This window comes from Hydra viridissima, unplaced genomic scaffold, assembly GCF_058129835.1.
Source record: "Hydra viridissima isolate aposymbiotic clone 2 unplaced genomic scaffold, HvirCarnegie_v1 scaffold_1, whole genome shotgun sequence".
NCBI classification, from domain to species: Eukaryota; Metazoa; Cnidaria; class Hydrozoa; order Anthoathecata; family Hydridae; genus Hydra; species Hydra viridissima.
This window is the reverse complement of record NW_028324300.1, coordinates 17,092,686-17,120,017: the sequence shown is the minus strand read 5'-3', so window position 1 is coordinate 17,120,017 and position 27,332 is coordinate 17,092,686. Positions and strand designations below refer to the sequence as shown.

At 31.2% G+C, this 27,332-nt stretch overlaps 1 protein-coding gene and 2 pseudogenes across 1 annotated transcript; 2 read left to right on the top strand and 1 right to left on the bottom strand.

Moving 5' to 3' along the window:
* Positions 1-4,540: 4,540 nt before the first annotated feature.
* Positions 4,541-5,640, bottom strand: LOC149893637 (uncharacterized). The gene is made up of 2 exons (XM_090070951.1): positions 5,034-5,640; positions 4,541-4,953 (listed from the first exon to the last, which is right to left on the bottom strand). The coding sequence occupies exons 1-2, from the start codon at positions 5,623-5,625 to the stop codon at positions 4,541-4,543; spliced, it is 1,005 nt and encodes a 334-aa protein (XP_089927077.1). The 5' UTR covers positions 5,626-5,640.
* A 4,540-nt stretch (positions 5,641-10,180) lies between these two features.
* On the top strand, positions 10,181-11,576 carry LOC149893636 (uncharacterized; annotated as a pseudogene).
* Position 11,577: 1 nt separating this feature from the next.
* Positions 11,578-12,060, top strand: LOC149893635 (uncharacterized; annotated as a pseudogene).
* The last annotated feature ends 15,272 nt before the right edge of the window (positions 12,061-27,332 follow it).

Sequence of the window (27,332 nt, the reverse complement as noted above, 5' to 3'; positions counted from 1 at the left end):
AACGACTTTATATTACCTATTTAGCAAATCGTGTACCTACTTATATTTATGTGTATTGTAATAAAATTAAAAAATTAAAAAAAAAAAAAAAAAAAAAAAAAAAAAATTTTTTTTTTTTTTTTTTTTTTTTTGTTTTGTCTGCATTCTTTGTTTTTTGCATTTTTACTTTCATTCTGTCGAAACTGATGACATGATTTTTTAAATATAAATTTATTTTAAATTGAAGTATCCAAAAATATTAATAACGCAAAGCGGTTTCTTGATGACAAGACCATCGGTCTTCTGCAAGTTTCCCGCGTTCTTTGAAGTAATCTAACACTTTACAGTTTTATTTCATATAATATTTGTTATAACGTAATCTTGTGATTTTTAACTATACTTAAACTGTAAAGATTGTATTATATATTACGAGTTTATAAAGATTAAAGAACAAAAAAATAAAAAAAAAAAAAAAAAAAAAAAAAAAAAAAAAAAAGTTCAATAAATTTACACTAACAGTGAATTAATTTCTAAAATTTATTCAACTCTATTCTTTTCTTGTGATATCTTCACACTCTTAAACTTATTTGACATGACATTTTAAGCACTGGTCAGCATACTATTTGTAAACGGCTCTAAACTTTGTCATAAGATTGGGACAAATTTTAAATATTTTATTTGAGATTGACCATAAATCATTATAATGAGTTACTTATGAGCTTAAATTCTCTTCTAACAAGTAAAATTAATCCATTAAAACGAAGCTGAACGGATGAAAACTTTTCATTATTTTCTAAAGGTGTTCACTATTCAAATCCACAAGACAACTGAACAACCTGCCTTTGTATTTAGGGTGGGTTTTATCTCTTTGTATCTTGATCAATGCTGGTGAAAACCTTGATGTGCAGTCTCAACAGCCTGTTCACTGAATTGTCCTAAGGGCAATTGTTTTATGTTTACAAAGTCCTTGATGTGATGGAATACTGTATGGATTTTGGGCGTGATGCTTCCAAAATGGATTGCCATATATGTAGCTTTAAATTGATCAATCTTGAAAGAAAAATCCTTTTCTAGTACATTTCCAAAGCATGAATTCACAACCAAATTAAACTTTTTGAAAGCTTCAATGACAGCAAGAACTGGAGTGTTGGAAGTTTCTTCAGCAAGACATTGTAAAACATCAACATTTTTCAACAATTTTCTGCATTTATTGCCTTCAAAGTGTCCGCCATGATACGGGCTTGGGTGAATGTGAAGCGTGGCTGGCCACTTCAGCATCAGACCACACAGTTTTGAGAATTTTGAAGAGCTGATTGACTGTGCCCAAAAGAAGGTGTAACTCCATTGGTGGAATGATGTCTAGAATCAGTGTATCTTTAGGTCCATTGATAATTGACTTGTGAACAACATTGCCAAATATTTTGGCCTTAGGCAATACTCAACCCGATTTTTCAAAAGGCTTGAGATTTCTTTTGACTGAGCCAAGTGTTCTTAAACTGCCTCTGCAAGCAAAGTTCTTTGAGTCAATATCACACCAACAACAAGGGTGCATGCTTGAGTGTGTTTGAAGTCCACAAATGATGTTGGCAACTTTCATGTCACATGCGATAATCAACTTCAGAGCATCTGCATTGATGAGTGACCAGACCTTTTGAATATTAGAATGAGTTTCTGGCAAATCTTTAGAGACTACTACAAGATTTTGTCTTTTCACACTTGTTGCTTTTGCCGCTCTGGAACTCAAAAGTCGATTTTGGGGTTGTGAGTTCGATTTATCTTGTTCTGTGGAACTCTCAATAACACTGACACAAAACTTGAGGAAACCGTTGCCTCCATCAATGCCTAATTTGACAAAGTAGCCACCTGAAGTTTTTCTAGATTTAATTACTTGACTAACCAGAACAGACAAATCTTTGCAATGAACAACAGCATGGGTTGTGTCACAACCTTTGGAATCTGTGGTTTTTAAGTCTGTAAAATTAAAAAACTCCTTCAGTTGTTGACCAGCCATTTGAAAATTGGCATAAAAGTTGGGCTCAACCATCTTCTTGTCTGATGACTGATGAACAGTTTTCACTAATTTTTTGATCCCATTGTTGGAGTGGCCAGTGTTAATTTGTACATTGATGAGGTCTTGGGTTGTCAATGTTGATGTGGCAGAATGTGATCTTGCTGCACTTGACCCTATAGAAAATTTGCATTTATTACCTCCAGCAAACAAAAATTACAAATACAATCATTTTATAAATAATCACTTACAATGTTATAATATAACTAATTTTTGCTGACATTGTACCTGGCGTAACAGGGAGTGGATGACCTCCAGATGCTTTTGCTAAACGAATTGTGGCTATTGGAGATGCTACCTTATTTTCAATCACATTGGATGCTATCTGTTCTCCAGCTTTGGGATCTAATGAAGCCAATTTTTGTATATTTTCCCTGAACTTTAACTGAGAACAATGATGTGGTAATCCCTTACCTAATGGGCTGAGGCAGGTACTGCATCTCACAGCTGGTATTTGATTCACTTTCATTTTTTCATTAGGTTCAGCTTTTTCTGGTAACCTAGACTGTCCAATTTTGCAAATCAAGCAGTCACACACATGACTACGTGTTTTAGCTCTGACTCGGATAGATTTGAAATCAAACAACTTTGGCAAAGCAACATCCTTTCCTTCCTCTTTTCGTCTTAAGGCAGTTCTGCATGATTCACAAAGACCTTGAGTCACACCCATCAAGATTTGTCAGGTAAATACGACAAACTCGTTCAGCCTGAAAAGTAGTCATCTGTCGGCCACATTTTTGAAGGCAGAGCATGCAGACACACTTTCTGTTCTGCTCATGGTTTCTTGCCTGATTTGGCATCTTAAGGAGTCAGTGGATTGTAGCTGTGTACCTAAACAAGTTGAGCTATAATATGAAATTGAAGAATATGATAGACAAACATTAAGAATTCTGGCAATGTTATTTCATTATAAACATTCCTGTAGGATTCTCTGTAATGTCATCATAAGAGATGACATTACAGAGAATCCTACATGATTTATTTAGATATATTTTGATTGGAGTTCAAGATAATGATAATCTTTAGAATCCTGCAAACGTTTTAGTTCAGTGCCACAAAAACAAATTCATGTTATGATTTTAAAACTTTACGATATGTACGTCACAGCGTACAAAATCAAAGCAAAAATCAAATTAATCATGTACGCTCTTATTCAAGTGATGATGGGTTGATATTGTTAATTCTTCTTATGCAAAACCCTTTTATTTTTCTAATCATTGTAAAAACGAAAATGGAGCAAGACTAAAATTAAAATACTTAAAACTTTGAAACTGAATTTAAGCATATCTTATGATAGAGTAGAAAAGATGTTCATTTTGAGAATAGTAAGCTGACCAGTGCTTTAAATGTCATGTCAAATAAGTTTATGAGTGTGAAGATATCACAAGAAAAGAATAGAGTTGAATAAATTTTAGAAATTAATTCACTGTTAGTGTAAATTTATTGAACTTTACAATTTGTACATTTGATAATGATTTTGAAAACAAAACACAAAGAAAATTCTAGGCATTTTTAGGTGATTTTATGTATGAAATGGGTTTTTCAACACACTACACATGTTGGCCAGTTAAAAATCACACGCAAAAGGTTTTCAACACATTTCTTTGATTTGCTCACAAATCCTCAGGGCTAAATCCGTGTGTAGAATAAGCGCAATTTTGCTAGAGTAAAAAATGTCAAGATTTTTTATAATTTTCATCAAAAAATCTGTTAAAATGTCTCAACTAACTTCTAAGGTAGTAGTTTAGTTAAAAGAAAGCTTATGGGGCACCAATAGTACTGTCATATAAGGTTTTATATAGAAAAAGATCCATATGGTGTAAATAGGGCTCTTTCAAGAACAACAGTTTTGACCCCCGAAACCAAAAATTTTGGTTAGAACATCAAAATCCTTATTTTACAATATTGTTGGTATATTCAACTAGAGCACGTGTGTTACCCACATTATGGCCTGGGAGCTTGTAATAGGCAGTAATTAGTAAAGTTTTGCACTGGAAGTGAAAAAATCAACAAAAAATCAATGCTAAAACTGCCATAACTTTTGTTATACTGCAGGGATTGGGATAAACTTTTACCCAAATCTTGGTATTGCTATATTGCCACCAAATTTTAAGGCTACATTGCCACCAAATTTTATTGGTCTATGATTAATAGTATGGATTTTATAGCGGTTTTGCTATGTCAAAAAAGAAGGTAAACTTTTTCCATTTTTGTAACTTCAAAGTCACTTTTTTCCCGCAGACGTACCAAAATGATTTCAAAATTTGCACCGGGTGACCCTGGGATGTGTACACTATCACCCCATATAAGTGGCATTCTTGGGTCAGCTAGGTTGGCGATATTGGATTTCATGATAACAGTGTCCTTTTTGTAACACCTCATGTATATTATTAAAAACACATTAATGGTTTACACTGATGTAATAAAGCACATATAGAAATTTTCTGTTATGAAAATTCAATATTCAAAAAGAAATACAAAGTTCAAAATGTTTCAATAGTGCAATTGTGGCATTACAATAAACCCATTTTTATATGGTAAACAAACATATTTTTTTACAACTTCACTTAGTGGTAAACGCTGATACAAACCATCAGTTTTTTCAACCAAATAAATAATTAATTTTTTAGAATCACACGGATCTTTAATAAAAGATTCCTCAAAAATAAACTCCTCAAAAAGAATATAAGCACAATGATTGCTTGCTGTTGGTTTTAATATAATTCTAACCATTCCAATTTTACCACATATTTCAAAGCAATTATCTCCAACACTGTTAGACATGAAATACTTTTTGTTCTGATGCTGCTTGAATTGAAGATAGTGGCTCAGCGTAATATTTACAGGACCATCAGTATGCAATTTACTAAAATTAACAATATGATTAAAACATATTGTTAATTTTAGTAAATTGCATACTGATGGTCCTGTAAATATTACTCTGAGCCACTATCTTCAATTCAAGCAGCATCAGAAACTTCAGGATTTTCAAAAATTCTCTTTGCAATTTGTGAACAAGGTGACTGGGCTTTGCGAACAAGCTTTTTTAGCTGACCAAGATAATATTCATATTTGAATGATAAACAATTGTCAAGAGCACCGTAGTGTTTTGCAGCATCAGCTAAATGTATTAATGAATGAACATTATATACTAACTGATCTCTACCATATAGCTCTTCAAAAGTCTGCACAAAATATCGTAGCAACTGACTTGCATGCCCAGCATAGTGTTTAAGTAAGAAAGTACAAAACAAAATCCTGACAGCAATAGATAAGTCCATAAAATTCTGAAAATAATTTGGTAACAATTTTCCTTTCAAAACAACCGGTCCTGTATAAATCAAAAAAAGACGGAGCTCAGTAGCCTTGCATCGCCTAAATTCAGCTAACGAACGAGATTTCCTAGAAAACTCTTTTGAAATATATGGTCGCAAAGCAGCCAGTTTTTCAGAAATGACTACAACAATATCTTGTGACAATCTACATGATGGTGGGCCTTGAATCCAAAAGTTTATAATTCTTCTGACAACACCCAAACAAACACAATGCATATAATCAATTGGAAACCCACTTACCATATTATAATTTAGCTTTGTGAAAGGAAATACTACGTTATGGTGTTCTGAATCAAGTTGATTTAAAAAGTCTAGATTAGTTCTTAAAGGAGCAGATAAATCAGGTAACACTATTTTTTGATACCACTCACCACGTTGAATACATCGTTCACAACTATTGTATCAATTATGTGTTTTAATGCATTTAACAAATGACCGAGCAGGGGCATCACAAATAGCTGCTTCCAATTTTATTTTGTATGCTTTTCCAGTGTTGTCACATACAACACCAACTTGCTGAAAACATTCCATTTCATCAATAAAATCTTTTAAATAGTTATCAACAGAATTTGGTTTGCAAGGGCTGGACAATAAAGCAATTGGAAATATGCTTTGATCAAGATCTTTAAAAGAACCAAGAATTGGCCAAAGTGTTATGTTTGAGTTGTTAAACAATGGAACAGTGATCTAGAATCTTAAGGCAAATCTGATCCATTTTTTTCTCAAAATCTGTAGTAAATTGTCTAAAGCGTTATGAGATATTTTAAAACTGGTTGCCTATTTTCCTAGATCATCATCCAAGCTATTATAATTTGGGTTTAGTTTGGGGCAGAGTATCATAAAATTCTGAAACTTTGTTTTTGCTTAGGATTTCATTAGTGTCAGAACATTCATATGAATAATCATTAATCATATTATCTTGCACAATTAAATCATGATTTAGTTTATTATTTAAAGAAGCTTCTTCAACTAATTTTGCCACAACTGCAGAAATTTTTCGTCGTTTTGTTCTTTGTGAACTCATGGTTTTTAAATGAAGAAAATTTGAAAACTTGGTTTAACTTCAAAAGGATAGACTATTAAATAAGCGCTAAAGTTGTCCTAAGTAAGCATAAGAAATTTCACCTGACCTGCGCGCGCATTCGGGAAATTCAGAAGGGACCCAGATGAAACCCGTTAGAAAATACCAGATTTCGTCCGTACCGGATCCCCAGATTAAAACCGTACGGGTCCCGTATGGTTGTGCTTTTTGGGAAATCAGTTTACCAAGTTCAACCTAGCTCTCATATGTTTTTAAAAAGCAACCACTTTTCATAAGATATCACATCAAGTTTGAATAAGGGTAGGACATATTAAAGTTACATAAAAACTTTGTGATATACGAAATGCGAAATGAAACTGATAAATAAGCATTACCAAAAGGAATAAGGATGATAGAAATCAGATTGGTCGAAACTGATTTGATATTCCTAAATATTATTGGAGGAAAGCAAGCACCTAACCTCAACATGAAATTATAATATAGAACAGGGTAAATAACTTATTGCTCTTTACTATGCTCAATACATGTTCCTATTTTTAATAATGTAAGTGTATTGAAGAAGGTATCAACCGCAAGCTCTATGTTAAAGGGAATGTCTCAGAAGCAAATGCCTAGTGTTATACCAAGCATTAGCAGACGGAGACACGATGGTTTGGTTGGTAAAGTTGTTAGTAGTAGTTATCAGGTTATAAGCCAACCATTATTATTAGGTAAGAATGGATTGAGATTCCTTGGCGAAAGGTAGAAAATAAAACATTTAAGCAACAAAAACGAATTAATCAAGCCATGCAACAAGATAATATCAAACTTGTGCATAAGTTACAAAGATTGATACTAACCTCAACAAGTGTAAGAATAATCGCTTCTCGCAAGGTACGCCAAGATAAAAGAGGATTCAAGATAGCTAGGATAAAAGGAAAAATAGCTCATACCCAAAAAAAAAAGGACAAACTTAGCTTTATCAAAAAATTTAAAGGGAAGGAGCAAACCGTTAACAATACTTTGGACTAATGAAAAATGTCCACTTGAAATGCCCAGAGTTAGGATTAACAGCACTTAATCCAATAGATATTTGGAATATGCTACTTATCACCCATCCATTTCATCCATTAAAAGGTTAGTATTTTTGAATATCTATAAGAACAGTTAACAAACGCTAGGTTTAAAAGAATTATACGGTGCAATTGCTTTTCCACGAGCTTGTTGAGTTTCTAAGCCAATCCCATGTTAACACCACGTAGTACGGCGTCCAGCTCTGCCATATTTATGTGAACTTCAGATCTGTGTTTACGCAGCCATGTTGCATCTTCAACCATGACTCCTCCAATATGGACTAGAGCTCCTAATGCCAAAAAGCTAGCATCAACCAATACTTTACCCTCATCACGACGCACTTCATATTCTCCATGAGCATTTTCTCCCGCCCTTTAAAACACTTCTTGCAGCACACACCTCACCCCCTCAATATCCCATCCACTTTTTGAAGAAAACACCTTCCGCTTTATAATACAGCAAGCAACGCGCAACCAATCGTACACCATTAAGAAGAAAACCGGCCTCCTCAATAATGTCCGCAGAACTTCCCCAGCTAATTGCCTCTCGACCACAGTAGTTTGTCACCAACCTTCTTCTTGGCCAATCCGAGCACTCGTGTCCCACTACCATCGATCCTTTCGCCATCTTAACTTTTTAAGCCACATTTGGAAAAATGTTTTCTAGCATATGTCCATGTTCTTTTATCACTTTTTCATCTTGTTCAACTATGGCGCTCACTACTGATTTTATGATCATCGGTGCCACATTAATGATGGAATTCAGGAACCGAGCTTGAGTCAAGTTCGACTTGAAATCAACTCAGACTTGAAAAATTGACTTCTGTGAATGCGTAAACGAGGCTTGAAAATTTCATGTTCGTTCTTGACAAGTCGAACTTGAAAAATAATCAGTGTTGAATCAAGAGCATTTATCGGAAAATGCAACCAATAGCGGCAATCCATTTTTTTCACAGGAAAAACCTTTTGCTGAAACAAATTCACATAATGATATTTGTCTAATATACGGTTAAATAAAAGGTCAATAATTTTTATTATGCATCAAATCTCGCAGTTTTATGATAAAAGCAATTTCGGTATATATCGAGATGATGGACTAGCTACGTTTAGGAACAAAAGTGGTCAGGAAATGGAGAGAATAAAGAAACATTTTGTAAAAATTTTTAAAAATAACAATCTTCTTATCTCTATTAAATGAAATTTGAATATAGTAAACTACCACGATTTAACACTAAATCTTAACGATGGTTCTTTTTAACCATATCGCAAACCAGATAATATACTGAATTATGTACATACTAGTTCTAATCATCCACCGAGTTTAATAAAAAGTATTCCTAAAACTATTGAATTAAGATTATCAGCAGCATCGTCAAGTGAAGAGATTTTTAAAGAAAGTATTCCTCCTTTTCAAGCCTTGAAAAAATCGGGTTAGAATTGCGAACTTGCGTACCGTCCAAGTATAAAATCAACAAACGGCAACCATAAACGTAAGATAATTTAGTATAATCCTCCTTTCAGTGCAAATGTTGTTACAAAAATAGGTAAATGTTTTTTGAACTTCATTGACCTCCACTTCCCTGTTAACCACAGGCTTCGTAAAATATTTAGTTGAAACACAATAAAAATTAGTTATTCTTGCATGCCAACTATAAAATCCATTATTAACTCTTCCAATAAAAACATTTTGCATAAAGAGCCAAAAACTAATGATATGAAATGCAAGTGCACTGACAAATCCAAACGTCCAATGAACAACCGTTGCCTTTCCAACAACATCGTTTATCAGGCCACCGTCTATTCGGACAATCCGGAATATAAAGAAAAAGTGTATTTAGGACTTAGCGAAACATCTTTTAAAGCTCGGTATGCTAACCACTTAAAATCTTTTAATGCAGTTAGGTACAAGAATGATACAGAGCTATCAAAGGAGGTATGAAAATTAAAAGAAAAAAGCTTCATACCTTTTGTCAGATGGAAGATTTTTAAAAAGTGCAAACCATACTAAATACTTAAAGTTCCATAATAAAAGTTTTTTCTTTATCGTTTTTAATTATAATTATATATATATATATATATATATATATATAGTGGTGTTCACATAACCACTGGAAGAAAAAATTTTTTTCTAATCTGAACGCACACTAGTTTATTTTGTGCCAAATGGCATTAAAATTTACTGTGCAAAAGATAATTAAAATAAATTAATGTTTAGAGGTTGCTTAATGGCTTTTTAGTTTTACAATAATAGCATTACGCCTTAAATAATTTCCGAATTTTATCCCATGTTGAATTTAGATAAAAAATTAAGTAAATTTGATGTACCATTGTCTTTAATGAGCTAACTTCTTTGGTCATGTAACAAGCAGCCATCGTGTCATCAAATGTTTTTTATTGAAAAACATTTTCATTAATTATAATTTGTTGCTGAATAACTGAAATATTTAAAGATTTTGAGGTTCTTATTTATTTTAATCCTATAAAATAAAAATTATAGCTGTTATGCCAATATCTTGTTTTTTAGTGCTCAATATTATTAGGTGACTTAACTTACTTTAGTGTTTCTAGTTTTGTAATATTTATGATTTCATCATATTCATATTGAAATATTGCTCACATATTTTAAATTATGTTTGCAAATTAATATTTAATTTCTCAAGTTGAGTTTAATTTGGCATCATTTATATTTAGCTTGTTGCTGAAAATGAGTGAAAGGATAAGTTCTTCAAATTTTCGTTTGACAGGTAATCGAACTGCAATATGGTTGATTGGTCAACCTGAGAAAACCTACCAAACAATGTCCTTCCAACGATGGTTGATGTATTAAGGACGTTTTTCCAGTATCACAAAGCATTGAAACAAACAGTTCCAGCCAGTGCAAAAGCATTATATAATGGTTTAGCTCACATCTGGAAAAAAGCCAGAATTCCAATGAATTACCAGCCTCATATTGTATCAAAAGTGAAAGCATGTGTTGATGAATATAACTTAATTAAAAAGAATAAAGGAAGTGCTAGTAAGTCACAGACTTCTAGAGAGAAAGATTTTAGTATCAAATTAGATTTACTGTTTGACATTTCAAACAACGATGCAAACAAGCTGATAAAATTAATGAAGATAAAATATTTCTAGAAGACCAAAAGAATGTTCGTATGATAAAGATGGCTGGAGAAAATGTAAAATTATCTCAACAAGAAAAGCGAACAGCAGAGCGTCAACAAGCAGAAACTAAAATAAAGCAGAATGAGGAAGAGAGAAGAAAAAAAGCAAATGCTGTCCTTACCCCTAACTGTAGCCACTTTAGTTTTGATTGTGATAGTGATAGCAAAGCAACAGAAGTCAGTGGCATTCCTGATGACAATGATGATTATGAAATAGAAATTCCGGTTTATCACAAAAAACTAGTAACCCAATCAACTTACTGTGAACAAAGTCCTAAAAATAAAAAGCCACATATTCTCAATGAAATTTTGTCTTCTCCAGATGTATCATCCACACTTGATTGAATCAATTTATCTGACCAAAAATTCACTATATTGGCAGCTGCAATTGCTAGAGCAAGTGGAGAGGACCTCCAAAGTAGACCATTATCAAGTTCAACAGTCTGCCGCAAACGCATCATGCACAGTTCATCAACTGAAAATCATATTCGGCAGAAATTTATGTCAAGTGAAAAACAGCATATGGTCGTTCACTGGGATGGTAAGATGATGAGAGGCAGCACCAACTATGAAAATCCAAAGTCCAATGTTGATAGAGTTGCTATTGATGTGATTGGTTTTAATGTGGAGAAAATACTGGGTATTGTAAAAATATCATCTGGCACTGGACTGGCACAAGCAAAAGCAACCTTCCAGTTACTGACCATATGGAATGTTGCAAATTATATTGTCTGTATGTGTTTTGACACAACAGCATCAAACACGGGTTCCAAAAATGGTGCGTGCATCTTGCTGGAGAAGTTGATGGAGAAAAATCTTCTCTACTTTGCTTGCCGTCACCATATGCATGAAGTAATTATTGGGGAAATATACTCAGTTTTGCTTGGACCCAGCAGTGGGCCCAAGCATAAATCAAGCCAATTATGCTCCATAAGATGACGCCCATATTGCTGAACCACAGCATCAGCAACTTAGATCAGAGGTCATTTCAAAAGCTGCTATGAAGAAGCTTCAAAATCACACTTGGTATCTTGGGTCAGAAATGATTCCACTTTCATTATTTTCTGACAGGGTTTGTGATACAGAAAAAGAGTTGATTGTTGAAGCTATGGTTCAAAGTGGAGCTGATTGGAGTGTCAGGGGTATAAAGTGTCCAGCAGCAGCATTAAAAAAGTTGGAAAAGAAGCAACTTCATGAGCTTGTTACATCATCATCAACTACTGCTTTGCAGTCACTTGGTCTCGATGTAACCATTTTATCTGGAACCGATCCAAAGACCTGGGGTTAAATTGCTGAATTTCGTTATACTAAAGCAATTGTTAAATCAATGAAAGCTATCAATGACACTGCTGAGCGTTCTGTTGCAGTTATGAGCACATTTAATCAATCAATCACAAAACTGAATCTGAAATGCAGAAACTAATACAAGTTGTTGAGGACAACAGAAAACACATTCCAGATTGCCGCAAAAGCATCTTGATGATATATGCCACTGTTGCTACAGACTAAACTTTTGATCTTGTAAATAGTGCAACATTTGAATTTTATTTGCATTATTTAAGGAATTTTTTGAAAATGATTAATTGTATATCATAGCTATAACTCAAGTATTTTAAATATTGTTGTTGCGCGAATGCTTTTAAAAGAGTAAATTTTTATTTTCCTTTAGCAACTTCTAAATATTACCCAAAACACCTAAGATTTTGCGCAGAAATTTTTTTCAATCAAAGAAACAATATTTAAATCTGTGCAACATTTAATTCAAAAGTTTTTTTTTTTGGACACCCTATATATATATATATATATATATATATATATATATATATATATATATATATATATATATTGTATATACATACATATATTTATAAAGTCAAGCTCACACAACTTCTTCTTCTTAATTATAAATATGTATTACACTGTTGGAAGGAGAAATTTAGGATGAAAAGTGCCAGTATGATAGATGCTCTTTTGGTAAGATTATTTTTTCTCAAAAAGTTTGTTGTCTTTTATAAGTAGAGTGTTTAAAAAATGTTTCACTAAAAGAAATGTTTTACAGCAAAAGTTTGAACCATAATGATGGTGCTATGATCAAATTTTATTTTTCAAATGAATGCACTGAAAACCAAATAAAATGTGACGGTGAAAAGACTTGTTACACCTTGAAAGAGAAATGCAATTTTAAGCTTGATGGTGAAGATAGTTCTGATGAAAGACATTGTCGTTTGTGTTTTTAAAAACTTTTCCGAAACTTTTAAAAAAATTTTTCTTTCTTTTAAGACTAAGCTCTAAAATAAAAAAGTTATTAGTGATAATGGTTGTTATTTTAAAGTGATGTTTTTATTTAGCTACTGATAACTACACAGAACAAATGTTTTTGTGTGGTACAAGTAATTGTATAAATAACAAATGGGTTTGTGATGGGGAGAATAGTTGTGGAGATTTCAGTGAAGACTTTCTAAATGCATGCGGTAAATATTTTAACTTTAATATTTCAATTTGTTTATAAAATTAAGGGCCAAAAAATAAAGGAGACCACCACTGCAAATCAACTGACAGCTGTAAGGCATGCTATCGGAAAAATCTGCCAACCTTTTGCGGTGTGGTAAAGCTAGTTAACGGTCGTTTTTTGAAATTATTTTTTTGTGTGAGGTAGTGTTTGTATAATAGAACATTTTGGCAGAAAAAATAAATTAAAAATATTATTTAGTTTCAAAATGTCAACCGAGCAAACTAAATAAAGACTTTTGATTGTGGACAAACACTTAAAAAATCCAACTTCATCGAATAGAAAGTTTGCGAAACCATTAAAAATATCAAGAAGAACTGTAGATACTGTTCTTAAACGGTTTACAGAACAGAAAACTATTCAGAGAAATTAAGAAAGTGCTCGAAAAAAACGCACAGCAAATTCTAGAGCTCTCGAAAGGTTGAAGACTTCATTGGAAGAACATCGTGTTTGGTCTGATAGATATCGAGCGAAAAAATTGAAGGTTTCCAATTTTTTTGTACACAAATGGCGACAGAGACTTGGATATCAAAGTTTTGAAGTAGTTAAAATGCAAAATCGAAACGATAAACAAAATTCAACCGCAAAGAGTCGAGCTCGGAAGTTGTATGACAACTTGTTAACAAAACATAATGGATGCATTTTGATGGATGACGAAACTTACGTTGAAATGGTTTTTAAACAAATTCCTGGGCAGTGCTACTATGCTTCTAAAATAAGAGGAAATGTGAGTGATAAATACAAGTATGTAATGACTGATAAGTTTTTGAAAAAATTGATGATTTGGCACGCACTTTGCTCTTGCGGCAAAAAATTGCCAATTCATGTATGTTTGTTCACAATGAAATCTTCGGAATACGTGAAATGTTTTCTTTCTCGTATAAAACAACTAATTAAAGCTCATAGAAGTACTTCAGTATTGTTTTGGCCTGATTTAGCCACAATACATTACTCAAAAGATGCTCAAAAGTTTTACGATGATAATAGTGTGATGTTGGTTCCGAAAAAGATGAATCCTCCAAACTGCCCCGAAATACGTTCTCTTGAAAAAAATTGAGCCATCATAAAAAAGAAATTGAAATTAAGTGGAAAAACAGTAAAATCAGCTATAGATTTGAAGAAAAAATGGGATTATGCCGCTAAAACTTACAAAAATCACTCTGTCCAGAAACTTATGGGAGGCATCAAAAAGAAAGTCAGAATTTTCTGTAAAACTTATTTTTTTTTTGGGTTTTTCCCTAATAATATGTAATCTTTACAGTCTTAATTTTTCAGAAATATATTGATTTAAATACATTTAAGCTTTCTAACATCCTTTTTTGATCAAGAAATGTGGGCAGATTTTTCCGATACCATGCCTTATGCCTCAGGACATGGTTTGTCATGGTATCGAAGATTGTGAAGATCGCTCAGACGAGCGGCATTGCAACTCTACACCTTTATATCAAGTGTGGTTTCAGTGTGAAGAATTTTTTGTATCTATAAGAAATAAGAGTGCGATGGCTATGATTATTGTTTATTTGGTAATGATGAGTCAAATGCCAGTTTTCTTTAAATCTATGCAAAAAAAAAAAAAAGACAGTGGAAGTGGGGGGCGGGTAGATGATTGAAGCAATTCTTACTCGGGTGATTAAAAGCTAGTCTGAGAAAACTTCGTTTTTTTTCGTGTTATTTTTGTTTAAACGCGTTTAATGTGTTTTCACCTGGCGGGATTGAGCGCATTAAGAGTTAGACGTTAAGTATACCGTTATCAAAGGTCGACATTGTTTTTATCGAAACAGTCGATAATAGATAAAAATATACATCAAACAAATCTATACATTCATATTTAACAAAAAATAGTACTTTATTTTTATTAAATATAAAGGATTATATTTACCTACTTAATGTGTAAGTTCTTATTGAATCTGAGGTTCCATAATATTACATCCTTTTTAAGACTAGTGCTCTGAAATGCCTTTATTGGGTTCACGAGATTTTTCTTCAGGAAAAAATTGGACAATTTACTAGATCTTTCTTCGAAACGAATGTGAAAAACTGACACTACCCAGCTAACACAAAACGTTCAAGTACATTCGAAGAACGTTGGAAACGTTCTTGGAACATTCTTAGAACTTGCCCAACCTTTTCTAACGTTCTACGGACGTTTCTTGAACGTCTTGTGTTAGCTGGGTAAAAGTTTTCATACTTTTTTTGAATGATGGATTTCTCTTAAGCCTTCTAAACTTTTAGCTTTCGTATAAAAACACATATAGAGTTTAACTATGTTCTTAGGTTCGAATTTAAATGTTCCAAACTTATTCAACTTTGTTCACATTTTTGTTTTCCAAAATTCGAAATTTGCACTTTAAAAATAGGAAAAACGTTGTAAAACACCCCCTAAAAGTCTGTTGACTTTTTAAGGGGTATTTGTTATTCGCCTATAATACAAAAAGACTAAAGGTCGACCCTGGTATATATTTTTCCTGACAATTTTATTTTATCACTTTTCATTACCCCAAGCCCAGGCTTAGGTTTAGGAAATAAAAACTTACAGATAAACTTAAGGTAGTAAATTATTTTCTATCTTAAACAAATTACAGTTAAAGATTGTCTTTTGAGTTGTATTAAAATTAGGCTTACTGGTCCTGCCATTAGTCTGTTCCACCATTTGCGTTAAATAACTTGGATATATCAGCCTTTGTCAACTTCCAAAGGTTTTCCAAAGTATTTTCTAAAAATTACCAATGACGAAGCTGCATGAAAGAATGAAATTTAGCAAAACCCTATTGTGAGATTTAGCACAGTTATTTAAAGTGATCAATTATTGATAAAATAAAAAAAAAGATTAATTAGTATTTCTTACCTTTGCGATGAAACAATCTGCTTAACACTATGATTTCATTCCCTTATATTGCATTTTGAAAAGTGCTTGATATTTATTTTTCATTGTCCTATGAGAAACAAGGATGAAAAAATTGTCAATATTATTTCAGCACCTTGTATTTTATACCCATTATAATGTAGTTATCATATAATGAAAAAAAAAAAAAGTTAATGGAATTCAAGGAAGAAACTTAAAAAATTTCTCTCTTATATTTTTATAGGTTCTATTTACACCCACCACCAATTAAAACTTCCAGGTTGACTAAAGATAAATAATTCATGAAAAACATTTGGATTTTGCAACTTTTCCTTGTACTTTCAAAATTTTTCTTGTTTTTTATCAAAATAACATTTGCTAAATAAATGAAAATTTCACAAAACTTTTAGTAGTTATTGAAAAATTAACAACTTAGATGTATGTACGAATGCATGAATGTATGTAAGTATTTTTGTATGCATGCATGTATGAATGTATGTATGTATGTATGTATGTATGTATGTATGTATGTATGTATGTATGTATGTATGTATGTATGTATGTATGTATGTATGTATGTATGTATGTATGTATGTATGTATGTATGTATGTATGTATGTATGTATGTATGTATGTATGTATGTATGTATGTATGTATGTATGTATGTATGTATGTATGTATGTATGTATGTATGTATGTATGTATGTATGTATGTATGTATGTATGTATGGATTCACATTTTACGATAAACGCAACCATTTTATACTTACACAGCAGCTGAGCGCGTCCAAAAATTTAAGCGCATCCAGAAGTGGATCCGTATAAACTTTTACCTTTTAAAATGCAAATAACGCATTTTAATTATGATATAACAACTGCTGAGGGTAGATCCGGTTAACTGTTTACACAGCTATTTTACTTACATTATGTTGTTCGGAAATTTGTCTTATCCGGATCCGGGTTTTTTTTTTGTTTTTTTTTTTTTCTAATTTTTCTTTTTTATCTTGTTATAGTTTTTTTTCAATTCTCATTTGTATTTTGATAGATTTACTCCAGATTTACAACTTACTTTAATTACAGAAGTTGCAGCTGTGTAAGTTACGTCATTACGCAACGTAAAAGCTTAAATGGTAAACCATGCGAGTTTGTTCCAAAGAAACTCAAGCACGAAATTTTTGTTAATTTCTAATATTCTATAGTTTAAATCTTTATAATTTAATAAAAATTTTCCTCGTAATTTGCTCACAGAAGTGAACAACTAATCAGACAAATGTGAGGCACTTTTATATCGTAAATCAGACAAATGTGACGCACTTTGATTGATATAGTAGTTGTTTTTTTAAGCTAATAAAATAAGCATCTAATATAGTGTACTATTTCTTTTCTCGTGGCCGAACTCCTGTAATTCAACATCGTACTATTCAATTTTAAGAAACTTAGAAACGTTCAATATAAAAATTTATACCATTTAGCCATCATAAAAAAAAATTTAGAAAATCTCTGAAAGGTTTTATTTTGAAAATCTCCTATCGGTGCAAAAGGTTATCAGTTTTATGCTGTGCGAAATGCTAGCTATAATATATTGGTATAAATTTTTTACTGACTTGACTTTTGGTCTGTAATTTATTTATGACAGCATTGCCATATAACTGTAACATTATCCCAAGCTTAATGAATACGTAGTTTTGTTGCTCCTTTTCAATATTAATAATGCTTTTATAAATGTTCAAGTTAATAAAAAAAAATCACATTTTCTGTTTTAAGTTGCAATTACTTACATTACATCTAAAACGTTGGGATAGCGAAGAACATTCGGAACCTAACGATCATTTTTTGTTTTTTCTGTATTTGAATATTTAATAACAAGTTTTATGTTTCTTAGTTCTTATCACCAAGTAAAAGAACGGTAGGGTAAAGATGAATTTTTTTTTAATATTTAAAAAGTAATCGTCTAGTTACTTTTACATTAAAATTGCAATGTTTAAGCAAAATAAGTTGTATCCTAATGACTTGCCGACATTTATTGAACGTTTATTTAAATCTACTAAATAAGTTTCCTGCATATTCCCGAAGTATTGGGTAGATTCAAAAAAGAGAAAGAAACTAAGTTTATGTAACATTTTATTAAAGTAAATAAATTATTAGGCATTGCAAAATATACTTTTTTAAATGAACACAATTCAAAGACTTGTCTTTATTTAATTAAGTGTTTATTAACAGTCTGCTGCATTTAAAAACTAAGACGAAATACTAGAATTAATTCAAAAAGGTTTACAGAACTTCGGAAAGAAAGATTTCTTTAAATGTAAAATATTTAAATAAAATTAAAAATACACCAAACTAAGTGCAGGCTGTTGCGTTCTTAAACCGAACAAACCTGCACTTAGTTATGATTTTTTGAAAAATTTCTTTCCAAAGTTTTGTTTTATTTTCATTTTCAATTGGCGGTTTGATGATGAAAACAACCTCTTTGAGTTGATTAATTTTATTGTCGTCTAAAGGTTTAAATGCAGCACTTTTTTTGTTATAACAAGTCTGTGACATTTCTTCATTTGTAAAAAATATATTTAGCAATGCTAGTGCAAGTACATGTCTTGAAGCTGCTTTTGCAGCTTGCCCCAAAATCTCATCTTTTTTTTTTTCTGGGTAATCTTTTATATACTCATCAAGCAAACTGCTTGCAGCTACATTTTCACTAGTTTTCGTCAACTGTGAAATTAATCTAAACAAACAAAAAAATCTGTGAAGTAAAGCTGTAATAAGGTAAGTTTCTCTCTCTCTCTGTCTCTCTCTTAAAGTTAATGCAAATTATTTTTTTTTAAGTTTTTGTTTTTTAAAAAATGAAATCTAGGTTTTTTGATTTTTAAATCTAGTAATTTTTCAAGTCAAAATTTTTTTGTTTGAAAAATTGAAAAAATATAAAAATCAAATGACAAACTCGAAACTTCACGTGAATTTGTTTCTTACGGTGGTTTCCACATACAAGTTTAATACAAATGTAAAAGAAAAAAATCTCTCAGTTGTTTGCTAATTGTTCGTAGCTTTTTTTAAAAAATCATTAGTTTATATTGTATATTATTTAAATACATTTTTTTGAAGTACTACTTCAATTGTTTTATATAGCGTTATATATAATCCAAAATCTTGAAAAAATAGAAACCACATCAAGTTGCATGTAATTTTTGCGGTGTGGCCAAATTCGAAGATTCGAACTATAAAATTTACGTAGCAATAAAAGTTATGTAGCAAGTTAATGCCATTGTAATCTCATCTTATAATTTTAAAGTGTACGTTTAATACGTGAAAATAATCCAAAATATCGAAATTCTATAGCTGCGTATAAGAGTTTTAAAACGAATTTAATCAGATATTGTTTGCACGGTGCCTAGGCCTAAAGTAAAGATCGCCGTGGTAAACCCCCTATTCTCTATTCCCTGCTTCAAAAAAATTGTGCCTAATAATTTTTTGTTTTCTTTAATTACGAAACAGCAAGTGGTTTAATATTTTTAAAATCGACCCTGTATCAGATTATTTTTTTCCTAATTAAATTGGGTTTAACTTTCAGCTCGCAACTTTACACATTTCCTAAAATATTCCTTGTCAAAACTTGGGCGTTTTGGAAAACTGTTGAAAATTGTATATATTCCGTAAATATTCCTTGTCAAAGCTTGGGCGTTTTGGAAAGCTGTTGAAAACCGCCCAAGTGGACTTCAACTATTTCAATTAAAATACTATTGTTAAATCATTAAGTTTTGGTGAAAATTCTAAAAAAGACATTGAAGTATTAAAAAAACCAGAATCGCTAAGGTTTCTTCAGGACTCTGCCTATCCGTGTGATTAAGCTCTGATATAGTAAACATTTTGTGCCTTGTCACTCTGTACCTAACTGTTCACGACTAAAGTTTTAAGCTGTGAAATCGCAGCTTAATTTCTAAAAATGTTTACTAGTCAATCGCAGAACTGTTATGTAGAAAGTATTGAGCCCACGACTCAAAAAGTCTACAAATAAGTTAACCATTTTTGAAGATTACAGGTATTGTCACTTATTGACTTTCGGTTTTCGATATGTCCTGCTTCTTAAGTTTTTAAAGTTTTCCTAACTATTTAAAGTAAATTGACCTACTTGACAGTTCTAAATTGCCTATTACGCTGGTCAACAGGAATTTTGAGTCAAAGTTTAGCATATCTGATCGTTATTTCTTCCACATTACAAACTTAAAAAAGAAAGTTCACACCCAAGTTTTTTTTATACCCTCCAAAGAATGTAATACTGAAACTTTTATTTCTTGATTATAAACTTGAAGTTTTTTTTACAAGAGTACTACCGTCAAACGGGGTGACTTTGATAGGTTTTCGAGCATTTTTGCAAATAAATTCTTTCGTATAAATTTTTTTTTGAATTTTATTTTTTCGATATAACATTATACCTTTCCTTTATAGGATTCCGTTAAATATAATTTTTTTTTTTGGTTCTAATATATATTTTTTTAAGTCAAAAATGTTATCTATCTCAATCCTTCGTTGGGGGTGACTTTGATAGTTTATTATTTCTTAAAAGCTTATTAATTAAGCCACCTTCACAAGTGCCATTAATATTTTTTTTTTGAAGTTTTACTAACTTACAACACAATTTACAATATATTTTTAAGATTTTACGGTTTTTTTTGTGCGCACATCGCACAGTTTGACTATCGGTTTCAATTTCACACTGACTTTTTATATGACGTTCTTTACTGCTTTTAAGCACATTCCAGTCAGCTGTTTCCATTTGTTTATAAACTAGACATTTACAGATGGTTGTTAGTTTAGTAGTTTGTTAATAGATGTTGTTTATTATCTTTGTTTTGAATATATTCACTTACACACTTCACACGGTATTTTGCTATACCTGTGAAGTGTGAACTCGTTTGAATATTGACAAAAATGAGTGGTATATTACAGTGGTATTATAACTGGAATATACCACTTGAACATCTAAGTATAGATTTTTAGAAAAAAATTTATTCCAAAAAATTAAAATCATATGTTTTTTGGTATTTTTTTGGTACATGTAAAAATCGTTATTTTGTTGTTTAAGTCTTGTTAATCCCAACACATTTGCACAAGCTAGAATCACTTCACAATCATTAAATTTTCAAAAATATACGCAAAATATAATAAAGTACTAGGAAAAAAACAAAAAAAGTTTCTAATTTTGCAAATACATCTCCAAATCAATACTTTTGAAACTAACAGGCAAAATTATCAAAGTCACCCCGCGTATCAAAGTCACCCCGTTTTACGGTATTTAACACAAACAATTGTTGTAAAAAAAATAAATATATGTAAAAAAGTTCAGAAATTTATGTTGTTTTTTTTATTTTCCCTGTAATTGTATGGCCTTTCAAGTATTATCCTCCAAGTATAGTCTCCCACCTTGCTCTCAGTGTATTATACCTGATAATGACGTTCAATACATCTTGATAAAAATGTTTACTACTGTTTAACTACTTTTTAATCTCAAATAGTTAACTAAAGTAATACAAGTAAAACAGTTTGCTTTAAATCAAGAAGTGAATATTTATTAAGGGAAGAAGTTACAAAAATCGCATACTTTAAAAACAAGAAGCTGTTGCGAGAAACGTATCCTATAAAACAAGAAGCTTCTACAAACAGTTCGTTGCATTAATAAATAATTCAACAAACACCATTTTTCCGAATAGGCACCCATGCTATCTTTAAATTTTTCCATGCATGTAACATGCACTTAAGGTATTTTTTAAGTATTGAAACGTTTCAGACATTAAAAACTTGCTTCATCAATACATGCTGAAGCGAAGAATCATCAATACGTCCCATATCACTGCTCAAGTATTTTCATGTTTTAGTACTTTTTTTGAATGTGTTGTACTACTGCAATGTATGGACATTCTGTTTATGAACAATTAAAGTGAAATGTTATTTACTTTCCATCCCATTTTCCATCCTTAATAAAACACGCTTCTCCTTATTTAGTCATAAAAAGAAAGTAAGATGAAAAGATTGTCGTAAAGAATCAAAGTTTGTCAAGAAAATGGTTTTAGCTATTTTTTTGTAAAAAGAATCAGAAAATATTCATTAAAAGAAACACTTGAAAAGAAATAATTTTTCAGCTGATCACTGCTATTCTTAGGATATTACTTTTGGGACCTTAGTTCTAAGTGGCTAGTTAACTTTGATACTGGGGGGACATATTGAGTGTGCATCTGTACTTATCACCACTAATCAAATTTTAAAGTAGTCCATGGGAAGATGGAGCACTTTCCTATTCGAGATGTATTTTTACAAAAAACATTTGCATTAGGTCAAAATGAGAGGGATATGGATGGGGAACTTCCCTTCCCCCATTGAGAAAACTCCTTTGCATTTTTAATTTTTTTAACTGTTACGTTATGCATCCGCCCTTTTATAAAAATTTTGTAGTTGTTCATGAATATTATTTTAAAAAAATCTTTTAACTTTTTCTATCTGATATTTTAAATAGGCACAGGTTTAAGGAATTGGAGAACTGTGTAGAAGCCCAATTAACTAACTTAAAGCAGTTGCCACACACTTACTCATAAAAAGACTAATCAGTGAGTGGATGGCAACTGATATAGCAACTAACTTTTCATCTCACTTAAATGACTATATTCATTTAAAAAAATAATAACACTGCATTTTGAAGGTGGTAACATCCCCCTCCGCCTTCCCATATCCTACAATTTAGAATGATGGAAAAATAAATTAAATAAATAAGATGAATATAAAAGTCTCATTACAGCTATCTATGGATTAACTACTCAATTCTGCATAGCCAAAAGTCATGCAAGTTATTTGAAAGATTTAAAGAACGCGCTTGAGAATAATGAATGCATTATTCTTGGTAACTTTGCAGAGAATTTCATTTGAAAAGAATTTTAAGGATTTCCTTGTATCACAAAACCTTTACTTACATTCTTAGAGTATTTGTTTTTCAATAGAACCCATTTTATTAACAATATTGAGAGTCCATGATACCAATTTTAAGAATGATCCTAAAGAAGTTTAATCTTTGACAAAAGATATTTCCGAAGGTATTGGGAGTTGAGAGAAATTTTTTGAGTAGTTCTAACTCAAATGTTTGAGCGACTAGTACCAATATTAAAAATAGTGTGACATATAGTTTCTTTATTATAAAAGTTTAGTCGTTTTGATGTGAAATGATTCATGTTCGTAACATAATTATTCCTAAGTCATTTTCAAAGAAAATTGTTTAAATTCGTTATTCATTTCAGTCGGGATAGTAAATGAAATACTTGGTAAAGTTGATTTAAAAAAGTTTGAGCGAAAATAACTTTTATATTCCTATTTTTCGTTTTGAAACGGTTTTGAAACGGTTTTGAAACGCTCAATCGAATTTCGAATTTTGCTAAATTTAAAAACGTAATAATATTTGCTTATCGCTTGAAACTGGTTTGCAACGCGTTTCAAATCCGTTTCACAACGGCTCGCAGTGAAAACATTCCACTGTTAAAGTAAAAAATATATTTTTGAGCAATTCATAAGTATCACAGAAAAATAAATTTTTTTAGATATGAAACTGGTTGATTGATAAATGAAACACCAAACGTGAAAAAAAACGTCTTTTTCGTCGCTATCGAAGTGTTTTGTCACACCCAGAGTTGTTATCTGTCCAATATGTCCAAGACAAATTTTCTGCCGACATAAAATATGTCCGAAATATTTTTCTACTAACCAACTTTGACATAATTTTATGTCTAAAACATTTTCTGCCGACATAAAATATATCCGAAATATTTTTCTGCCTACCAACTTTGACATAATTTTATGTCTAAAACATTTTCTGCCGACATAAAATATGTCCGAAATATTTTTCTGCCTAGCAACTATGACATAATTTTATGTCTAAAACATTTTCTGCCGACATAAAATATGTCCGAAATATTTTTCTGCAAACTTACTTTGACATAATTTTATGTCTGAGACATTTTCTGCCGACATAAAATATGTCAGAAATATTTTTCTGCCTACCAACTTTGACATAATTTTATGTCTAAAACATTTTCTGCCGACATAAAATATATCCGAAATATTTTTCTGCCTACCAACTTTGACATAATTTTATGTCTAAAACATTTTCTGCCGACATAAAATATATCCGAAATATTTTTCTGCCTACCAACTTTGACATAATTTTATGTCTAAAACATTTTCTGCCGACATAAAATATGTCCGAAATATTTTTCTGCCTAGCAACTATGACATAATTTTATGTCTAAAACATTTTCTGCCGACATAAAATATGTCCGAAATATTTTTCTGCAAACTTACTTTGACATAATTTTATGTCTGAGACATTTTCTGCCGACATAAAATATGTCAGAAATATTTTTCTGCCTACCAACTTTGACATAATTTTATGTCTAAAACATTTTCTGCCGACATAAAATATATCCGAAATATTTTTCTGCCTACCAACTTTGACATAATTTTATGTCTAAAACATTTTCTGCCGACATAAAATATATCCGAAATATTTTTCTGCCTACCAACTTTGACATAATTTTATGTCTAAAACATTTTCTGCCGACATAAAATATGTCCGAAATGTTTTTCTGCCTAGCAACTATGACATAATTTTATGTCTAAAACATTTTCTGCCGACATAAAATATGTCCGAAATATTTTTCTGCAAACTTACTTTGACATAATTTTATGTCTGAGACATTTTCTGCCGACATAAAATATGTCCGAAATATTTTTCTGCAAACTTACTTTGACATAATTTTATGTCTGAGACATTTTCTGCCGACATAAAATATGTCAGAAATATTTTTCTGCAAACTTACTTTGACATAATTTTATGTCTGAGACATTTTCTGCCGACATAAAATATGTCAGAAACATTTTTCTGTCCACTTACTTTGACATAATTTTATGTCTGAAACATTTTCTGCCGACATAAAATATGTCCAAAATATTTTTCTGCCTACCAACTCTGACATAATTTTATGTCTAAAACATTTTCTGCCGACATAAAATATTTCGGAAATATTTTTCTGCGAACTTACTTTGACATAATTTTATGTCTGAGACATTTTCTGTCGACATAAATTATGTCAGAAACATTTTTCTGTCCACATATTTTGACATAATTTTATGTCTGAGACATTTTCTGTCGACATAAATTATGTCAGAAACATTTCTCTGTCCACATATTTTGACATAACTTTATATCTGAGACATTTTCTGTCGACATAAATTATGTCAGAAACATTTTTCTGTCCACATATTTTGACATAACTTTATATCTGAGACATTTTCTGCCGACGTAAATTATGTCAGAAACATTTTTCTGTCCACATATTTTGACATAACTTTACATCTGAGACATTTTCTGCCGACATAAATTATGTCAGAAATATTTTCTATCCACATATTTTGACATAATTTCATGTCTGAGACATTTGCTGTTTCTTATTTTAGAAGAAAAAATCGTACAACTTTATTGCTCATTTCAGATTAATTTAACGAGTAAAACAAAAGTCTCGATTTCCCCTTATTAGAATGTAAAAACTTAGTCTCAAACTTAGTTTTTATTACTGAATGTGGTTTTTATTATATGGCGTCCTGTGCCACATTAGAAATTATGTTAAGTAGAAAGAAAAGTAGAACTTGTAAAGGATCGAACCATTTACAGCATAAATTCTGGCCAAAATTTATCTTTTAATTTAACCGAACCGTCAGAATCGTTTTTTAAAGAGTAGTGATCTTAACCGAAAATTTATTCCAAATAAAACAAATATCAATCATAATGTTTGATTGTTAAAATTTTTTTTTCTCTTACACGTTTTTTAAAGAGAAAATATCCCTTTTCAGATTGCAAATGATACAACTCAAACAAATTAACTGGCAATTAAATGCCTTAGAATCAAATATTTATGTGTCTGCTCTCCTCAATCAGACCACATGGCATTATAGGTTGCTAATATTTGGAAAATTGGCATTTTTTTTTTATCCAATGGTACTTTATGGCCATTTACCTTTATTTTGGCATTTTGACACAGAAAAATTTAAGTTCTCGAAAAAGTATTTATTTTGGAAAAAAAGTTGAAATTAATTTTTGCCCCTCAAGAATTTTTAAGGATAATAAAAAACAACTTTTGACTTCCGATCCGAAGATTAACTAGTTGATTTCATTGATGAAATTTGTTCAAAATAAAATGACAGAATCATTTTGAAACAGCCGCGATATGAAAAAAGGCATTATTATGGCATTTTACATTCACGCTTCTGGCATTTCACATGTAAAAAATGTTGGCAACACTGAATTTAATTGTCAATTAAAACTACTAAAATATGACGACTTGGAATGCTCGCTTCTACGTTTGAGACATTAAAACGATTTTCCTAGCCGCATTAAAAAACGATTATTAATCTAATTATTCATTTTTCGCGGTTTAAACGATTGTCCTGTGGTATAAATAGATCTTGGAATAACTATTTTCTTGTCACTGTTTTTGTTTTCCTTAAGATTTAAAGACAAATATGGAGAATAATTTATTGCACAAACAAGTGAAAAGTCAATTTGAAATTAATAAAGAAGGAGGAAAGTGTAAAATGTGCAAAAAATTTTACAAAGGCAAGTTAAGTAACCTCAAAGATCACCTTCTTCGAAAATACAAAGAAAAAGCTGGCGAAATTGACTTAGTTGAAACTACTTCGGCTACAAGGAATCGAAATAACGATGAGATTCAATTAATTAAACGAATCAAGCTGGATGTTGATGTAAATCAATTAATTAGAGAAATGATTAAGTTTATGATGAACCGTAACTTGTCTTTCGCGTCAGCTGATGAAATCGGACAATTGTCTTTAGTGAAAAATGCACTCAAAGAATTCAAAATTGTTATAAATCGTCACAGCATGAAACGCTACATTCAACTTGCGTGTGAAAATATTTTTTCGCTCATAAGAGAAGAAACTGAAAATGTTCTTGTCTCGTTGATGTTTGATAGTGCGTCGCGATATGGAAGAAACGTGTTTGGAGTTAGCTGTAGATATGTGAAGGACGGGCAAATAGCTGACAGAACCTTAGGCATACTTACTCAAGAAAGTCGACAGTTTGGCGAAATTTTAGCTGCTCAGTTAGAAAATGTAATTGGAAAAATTGGAAAATGTGCTAATGATATCTACGCAACTTGCACAGATCAAGGAAAGAACATGACGAAGGCTTCAAAAATTCTTCAAAATGCACAAGTTCAAATGAAAGTGATCCTTGAAATTTATGGTGACGAATTTATAGATTTCGAAGACGAGGAAATTGATATTGGCGCTTTAGAG

What these genes read in the sequence shown, in the direction of transcription:
- LOC149893637 (XM_090070951.1), bottom strand. Translation starts at nt 5,625, where the DNA reads ATGGTAAGTGGGTTTCCAATTGATTATATGCATTGTGTTTGTTTGGGT. An exon ending in TGCAAAGAGAATTTTTGAAA is followed by an intron (nt 4,954 to 5,033) that starts ATCCTGAAGTTT and finishes TATGCAATTTAC; the next exon opens with TAAAATTAACAATATGTTTT.